Genomic DNA, 7,490 nt, shown 5'->3' on the forward strand with positions numbered 1-7,490 from the left:
TCTGTAGCGAGAGAAAATTAGTTAATGTTTTCAGTCCATATGACTGAAAGAACTTGAGTGTTTATATTATTATCATACAGTCCAGCTGGCGATGGCTAAACCAGGGTTGAAACTTTCGAGCCGTTCGAGTTCTCTTTTCCCGCTGGCAACGCAGCCCGGCCTGTGGATTTCCCAGCTACATCGGGTGGTTTCAATGGGAAATTCCATTGACAAGCAGCGGGAACGGAGAATCCCACCGCCAACGAATGGCACACCGCCGAGAAACACGCAGACGGGGGACCGGAGAATCCAGACCCAGGTGCTCACCATATTCTCTCAAGTCTGTGTCATTACATTCCCGTACCAGCCTCCCCGAATAGGCGCCGGAATGTGGCGGCTAGGGGCTTTTCACAGTAACTTCATTGAAGCCTACTCGTGACAATAAGCGATTTTCATTTCATTCATTCATTTTCAAAACACAACGTGCATTTTGAACAAGAACAGAGGACACAGGAAAAACTCAACATATGCTAGAAGAGAAACAGTCCTTTGACTCTTCATCAGATCATGCATTTTTAACATTTTTTGTATTTATTGCAAACTTCGCCAGTATTTTGCTTGTGTGCCAACATTGTGCACCAGGTCAGAATCCGGGTGTCACAATGCAGAGTTTCTCGCTTCTGCGCTTGCGCGGTGCCTGCTGACGGCAGCCCCGCTTGCGTAGGACCTGCTGACGGCGGCAGCGCTTGCGCAATGGTGGCCAACCCGGCGCCTGCGCAGTGGCCGCTCCCCTCTCCTCTGGGTTAAGGTCGTTTGGCGGCTGTTTCCTGGTTCCCCGCGATGTTGTCGCTAATCTTTCGCTCCGGGCCTTTCGCCCCGTACCTGTCCGCTACCACTTACACCGTGGCGCCGCAGCTCAAGCCGCTGGTGCCCGGCCTGGTGTCCAAGGCCGACGCGGTGATCGTGGACCTGAAGCGGCCGTTCCTGTGCAGAGAGTCGCTGCAAGGCCAAGCGGCCCAGAGCGGGCCCGTCGTCACCGCCGGCCTCAACGGTGAGTGTGGCGGGAGTGAGGGAGCGCGGCCCGGCCCGGCCCGGCCCGGCCCGGAGTCTGGGGAGGGAGTTTGGTCAGTGAGTTCCCCTGTCATTGCGAGGTTGCTGAGGGGAAGGTCACCGAGGCTCCCGGGCTTCACTGACCTTGTGCATTGGGAAGCTGCGATCAGCCGGCCAGATAAATGTGCAGCGCGTATAATGAAATCATTCGGCCAAGCTGATACTGTACTATACTGCTGACTGTTTACAACTTCAACTATTAAACGGTGCTCCATGGTGCCCAGTATCGTTTTAGGCCAAAAAAGGCAACATGCTGCAATGTTAGAAATATTCAGCGGGCCGGCAGCATCTGTGGGGAGAGAAACCGAATTAATGTTTCAGGTTGGGACCATCCATCAGAATCCTAGTTAAAAGTTACTTAAATGATGTACAGTCCACTTTCAACTTTTGATGCCTAGATGGGATGATGTTGGGGGGGGGGGGTCACATCTACCTGGATTGTAGACCCTATTTCATTGTTCCTTAACTGGATTGGATTGGATTTGTTTATTGTCACGTGTACTGAGGTACAGTGAAAAGTATTTTTCTGTGAGCAGCTCAACAGATCATTAAGTACATGGGAAGAAAAGGGAAGAAATGAAAATACATAATAGGGGCAACACAAGATATACAATAAAACTACATAAGCACTGGCATCGGATGAAGCATACAGGGTGTAGTGTTAATGAGGTCAGTCCATAAGAGGGTCATTTAGGAGTCTGGTGACAGTGGGGAAGAAGCTGTTTTTGAGTCTGTTTGTGTGTGTTCTCAGATTTCTGTATCTCCTGCCCGATGGAAGAAGTTGGAAGAGTGAGTAAGCCGGGTGGGAGGGATCTTTGATTATGCTGCCCGCTTTCCCCAGGCAGCGGGAGGTGTAGATGGAGTCATCGAGTCATAGAATTTACAGTGCAGAAGGATGCCATTCGGCCCATCGAGTCTGCACCGGCTCTTGGAATGAGCACCCTACCCAAGCCCATACCTCCACCCTATCCCCATAACCCAGTAACCCCACCTAACACTAAGGGCAATTTGGACCCTGAGGGCAATTTAGCCTGGCCAATTCACCTAACCTGCACATCTTTGGACTGTGGGAGGAAACCGGAGCACCCGGAGGAAACCCACGCACACACGGGGAGAACGTGCAGACTCCACACAGACAGTGACCCAAGCCGGGATTCGAACCTGGGACCCTGGAACTGTGAAGCATTTGTGCTAACCACTATGCTACCGTGGATGGCAGGTTCATGTGATGGTTGGGCGGTATTCACGACTCTGAAGTTTCTTGCGGTCCTGGGACTGTTGGGGTTGGCACAATCCATGCTCAGTTTCAGGATGAGTGAGATTTTTGGAAATGATTAATCTGGCTGCCTACATTTTTCTGGCAATCTAGTTTGTGCTTGAATAACCAATTTTCCACTGAAAATGAGCTTTTACAAATTTGGAGGATCATTCCTTCCGATTTTAATTGTTTTAGATTTAAATCTCTTCATGCCACTCTATTTTCCTGTGTCCATTTTAGTTTCTTTGCCTAATTTGACATTGCATTAACTATGCCTTAGTAAGAATTATTCAATTTGATTGATTGATTGAGCAGATGCCCAATGGCTTGCCTTGCTGATGTAGGTTTCAGATCCACTGTGCAGGCCACTGCTGTTTTGGTTTTCTAATATCACTGCAAATTCCATTGTAAGAGCCCAATGTTAATGCAATGAATGGCCGTTCAATTGGTGACAGCATGCACAATGCCGATTTGGAGGGAGAGATTTTAAGTGGCATTACAAATATGAAACTACTGTAGACAGCTACTCTGGCTCAGTAGTATCGTTAGCCCCCTTAAGTAGTTTGACTGATTGGTGTATGACTTCCACTGCCATCTATCAGTTTGTGAGGTAGTTGGAGCTAGAAGTGTAACAATTTAATAACTGCCACTGAAATAACACTGATCCTTTTCTGTTTGGCATTTCAGTTGTTGAATCATAAAATACAACAGATGTAAATGTCTCAAAATTGTACGCTGTAAGTTTTCCAGCCCCAAGTACCTTGTTGAGCTCTCATTAAATTCTATTTTTTTTTCGGATAACATGCTGGAGGAGATTGCACTTATTAGTTTGTGCAAAATGCAATATAGAGGGTTGCCTTAAAGTACATTCATATGGAATTTACCTTCCATTAACACATTAAAACACGTGAAGAACAATAAATATGAATCACTGAGAATGTCATTTGTAAAAAATTCTACTCTAGTAAATTATTCCAATAACCTACAGGGACCTGAATTATGCAAATTGGGTTTGTGGCCACATGCTGCATCTGTTTGAACCAGTTTGAAATCCTTACACAGTATACTGCTTCTGATTCTCTTCCACCATTCCATCTCCTTGCCTTGCTCTTTTGTAGACATTTTATCTTCAAGTCCCACCTGTGGCTCAATTGGTAGCACACTTTCTTCTGGTTCTGGGTTGAAGTCCCACTCCAGGGCTTGAGCACAGCAATCTAGGCCGACACTCCAGTGTAGTATTGACGTGTCCTGTATTCTTAGGTGTGTTGTCTTTTAGATGAGATAGGAAACTGAGGCTCCATCGCCCAGCTTGGCTGGGTGTAAAATATGCCATTATTTTGAAGAAGAGCAGGGAAGTTATCCTTAGTGTCGTGGCCAGCATCATCAAAACAGATGATCTGGTGATTAGCATAGCACCGTCATTGGGAGTCTGCGGCATGCAATTTGGCTCTTGTGTTTTCTACATTCGGACAATGACTATGCCTCAAAAGTAGTTAATTGGCTGGAAAGCTCTTTGAAACATGTGATAGTGGTCAAAAGCGCTCTATAAATGCAATTCTTTTTCCAAAGTTTTGGCTTATCACACTTGTCGTCGGCAAATTGTTGTCTTGACTATTCACCAAATGTTTGCTTCCTTGCTCCTCGCCACCACCCCATCTGAAGCATATTGAAGATACCTACAAATACATACTATTAGACAGGGATGGTAAACATGAAAGCTTTGTAATTTGAAGAGTTAAATGCTTTAGCAAGGAAATTACCATCAATAAACTTGAATCTTGAATCTAACACCCAAATTTATTGTGATCTGGAAAGATCTTTTGAGTTTTTGAAATGTCACTCAACTTTCTGAATTTAATGTTGAACCTGATCATTTGTACTGTTCCCCACCAAACTAACCCCCCCTCCCCATGCTTCTGATTTCAACTTTCTCATTAATTGGGCAGGCAAAATAGTGACAGATGGGGTTTAGCACTAGCATGTGTGAGGTCATCTATTTTGAATCAAAAAGGATAGCTTTGAGTATTACAGTAATTAGAGTAAAACGTTAGAAACAGTGGAGGACCAAAGGAAGTTTAGGCTCCATGTACATATAACTAAAATAGGTACAAAAGAATAATAATGGCATGTTAGCCTTTAAAAGCAGAAGGCCAATATGTGTGAAGAGAGCTTTCCTCTATCAATTGCATAAAGGGGAGGACGTTTTGCTCCAGCGATAAAAGCCCTGGATAGATCACATCTGGAGTATAGTGTGCAGTTCAGAACAAATTGACCTTAGAAGGAGTGCAGAAGGAGAAGCAATACATGAGGTGATTGACAGATGGGTTCAGTATTAGCATTCAAAGTTCAGCTTAACTGACCTAGTGATTTGCTTAACAGACATAGTGATTTGGATGTGGTACTGCTGGAAAGGTAGAACCCAAACATGCAATTAGATGTATTTAAATTACAGCAGAGTAGGTGAAAGCTGACAAGTAACACTGTATAGTCAAGACTGTCCAAGATTTTATACCCTGTGCTGCCTATGTATGTACTGTGGATCCTTGGCCTACCTGTAGAGTTTGGTCAATGATCCCATTAATTTCCACGTAACTCAAACTGTGGTTACTGTTGTGAGCCAAGACTGTCATAATAATAATCACTTATTGTCACGAGAAGGTTTCAATGAAGTTACTGTGAAAAGCCCCTTGTCGCCACATTCCGACGCCTGTTCGGGGAGGCTGGAACGAGAATTGAACCCGCGCTGCTGGTCTTGTTCTGCATTACAAGCCAGCTGTCTTAGCCCATTGTGCTAAACCAGCCCCTAATGATCTAGAAATCTTGAGTTGCAAAGTTTCCTTGCGCAATCGCAGAAAATGGACAAAAGTGATTGGGCAGCTCATTTGACACTCTAACATTAATAGATATTGAACAATGGAAAAGGAGAACAGACTGCAAATTTACTACTGCCGCAAATGAATTTATACCCCCTTAATGCTAATAGGTGTACTTAATGTGTTACCCAAAGTATCAATGCAATCATAGCATTTTATTTCTAATGTAAATTCAATCGTTAATGTTGAAGTCCAGTTAAATTAACATTCAGATGTTGGAAAAATTATGTAGTTACAAATGTTTAGTGTGGCATTTTATACTTGCTTTGAGATAGTGAAAGAGAAAAAACCTCGGGCTGGATTCTCTGTTTCTGCAGATAAGTGGCGACGCCGGTGTGGGACCTGTGGTGTTTCACGACCAGTAAATTGGCACAAGAGGATCTGATTCTGGTACCAGTGAGGGGCTAGCACTGGTGCCGCGTGAAACGCCCACAGATCGTGCAGAAAACGGCTGGGTCCTGGGCTGCGTATGCGCACGGCTGACGACCTGCTGTGCTCGCACTGTAAACATGGCGTCAGCTGTGCGGAGCGTAACCTAACCCACAAACAGCGACCCCACCGCCCACCTCCTGACCACATCCCCCCCCGCACCCCAAGCCCACTAGACCCCCACCCCGGCAAGAGGCACGGATCCCGGTCGAGTGTGGCGACGCTGGACACAGTCCGTAGCTGGCACACCTGGTTCCCGGCCGCGGGGACCCACGTGCCCCACGCCATTGGGAACTTGGCCAATCGGGAGCGGAGCCTTGCGGGTGTGCCTGCTGGTGACGTGCTAACGCATGGCGGATCGCCGTTAAACCGGCGCTGCCCCCGATTTCGGCACGAAAATCAATTCTCCACCCAATCGCCGAACACTATTTTGACGTCGGGCTACAGAGAATCCAGCCCCTATTCTTCAAATCAACACTTGTTGAGCAAGAGATGCTAATGATACTGATACAAGATTAGATTTAGCAGGTATGAGAACGCTATGCAAAGGATTAGTGAGGTTTTATATTATCTACTGAATACTAGAGGAGAACAAAACACCTAAATGGGAATGACACGATTTAAGCTTTAGCAAAGTGAGATCTTTGTAAAAGTATCACGTTGAGGGTCTGTTACGAGAATAATTTATGTTTTGACTTTTTATTTTGCACAGTTGCATCTAGAGTTCGATATGCACACAGCGATATTAAAGTTCCGGATTTTTCTGACTATCGACGACAAGATGTTCAAGACCCTAGGAAATCCTCACAAGACAGCAGTGATGTCAGGAGAGGGTTCTCCTACTTAATAACTGGAACCTCAGCTGTTGTAGGAGCCTATGCTGCAAAGAATCTTGTCACTCAGTTTATCTCCAGCATGAGTGCCTCTGCTGACGTGTTAGCATTGTCTAAGGTTGAAGTCAAGCTGAACGACATCCCAGAAGGCAAGAACGTCACCTTCAAATGGAGAGGCAAGCCTCTTTTTATCCGCCACCGTTCACCCAAGGAAATCGAGACTGAACAGGCAGTAACATTAGCTGAGTTGCGAGACCCAGAATTAGATGCTGACAGAGTGAAAGATCCACAGTGGATGATTGTTATTGGTGTTTGCACTCACCTGGGCTGTGTGCCAATAGCCAACGCTGGTGATTATGGTGGCTACTATTGCCCCTGCCATGGATCTCACTACGATTCATCAGGGAGAATCAGGAAAGGCCCAGCTCCACAGAACCTGGAAGTGCCACCATACGAGTTCCTTAATGAGGATCTTGTAGTTGTAGGTTAATGTTATAAACTTTCAGTCGAGTATCCTCCAGTTTTACTGGTATGTTACCTGCCCTGTTGAACTGAACATTTTTCACAACAACTTGTTACGGTAATCCTTCCTATTTTGAGTGCTCGCGAGAATAGTGTAAATCAAGTTCGACATCAATAAATATCCATCTTGCTTCAGTCAGCAATTGTGGTCACGTTTTTTGCGTAATATGCCTTGTGATTCCAGCGTTTAATGGTAGAGATCAGGATCAACGAATCTTAAACTTGCAGCTGTATGAGTCACTTAACTCTGATTCATAAAATCATTTCATAAAATGTTTCATAAAACCTTTCGTCAAAATTATAGCCATGTTGAAGTACAGATGAATGTGTAAGTGCTTCTTGCTATCAGATTTGTCTTGTACTGTGCATGGTAAATTTACAGAACCAGTTTATTTTTGTTTGAAACAAGTTGCATCCTACTGGAAGATGATATATCTGTTATTTGTTTCTACCAACAAAAAAGTAGATTCGGATTCTGCTGAGTTC

At 45.0% G+C, this 7,490-nt stretch overlaps 1 protein-coding gene across 1 annotated transcript; it reads left to right on the plus strand.

Annotated features, from left to right (window-relative positions):
• The first annotated feature begins 744 nt into the window (after positions 1 to 744).
• LOC119971281 (cytochrome b-c1 complex subunit Rieske, mitochondrial) lies at positions 745 to 7,147 on the plus strand. Its single transcript, XM_038806630.1, has 2 exons — positions 745 to 1,030; positions 6,362 to 7,147. The coding sequence occupies exons 1-2, from the start codon at positions 820 to 822 to the stop codon at positions 6,970 to 6,972; spliced, it is 822 nt and encodes a 273-aa protein (XP_038662558.1). The 5' UTR covers positions 745 to 819; the 3' UTR covers positions 6,973 to 7,147.
• Positions 7,148 to 7,490: the final 343 nt, after the last annotated feature.

Source organism: Scyliorhinus canicula, chromosome 9, assembly GCF_902713615.1.
Source record: "Scyliorhinus canicula chromosome 9, sScyCan1.1, whole genome shotgun sequence".
Classification (NCBI taxonomy): domain Eukaryota; kingdom Metazoa; phylum Chordata; class Chondrichthyes; order Carcharhiniformes; family Scyliorhinidae; genus Scyliorhinus; species Scyliorhinus canicula.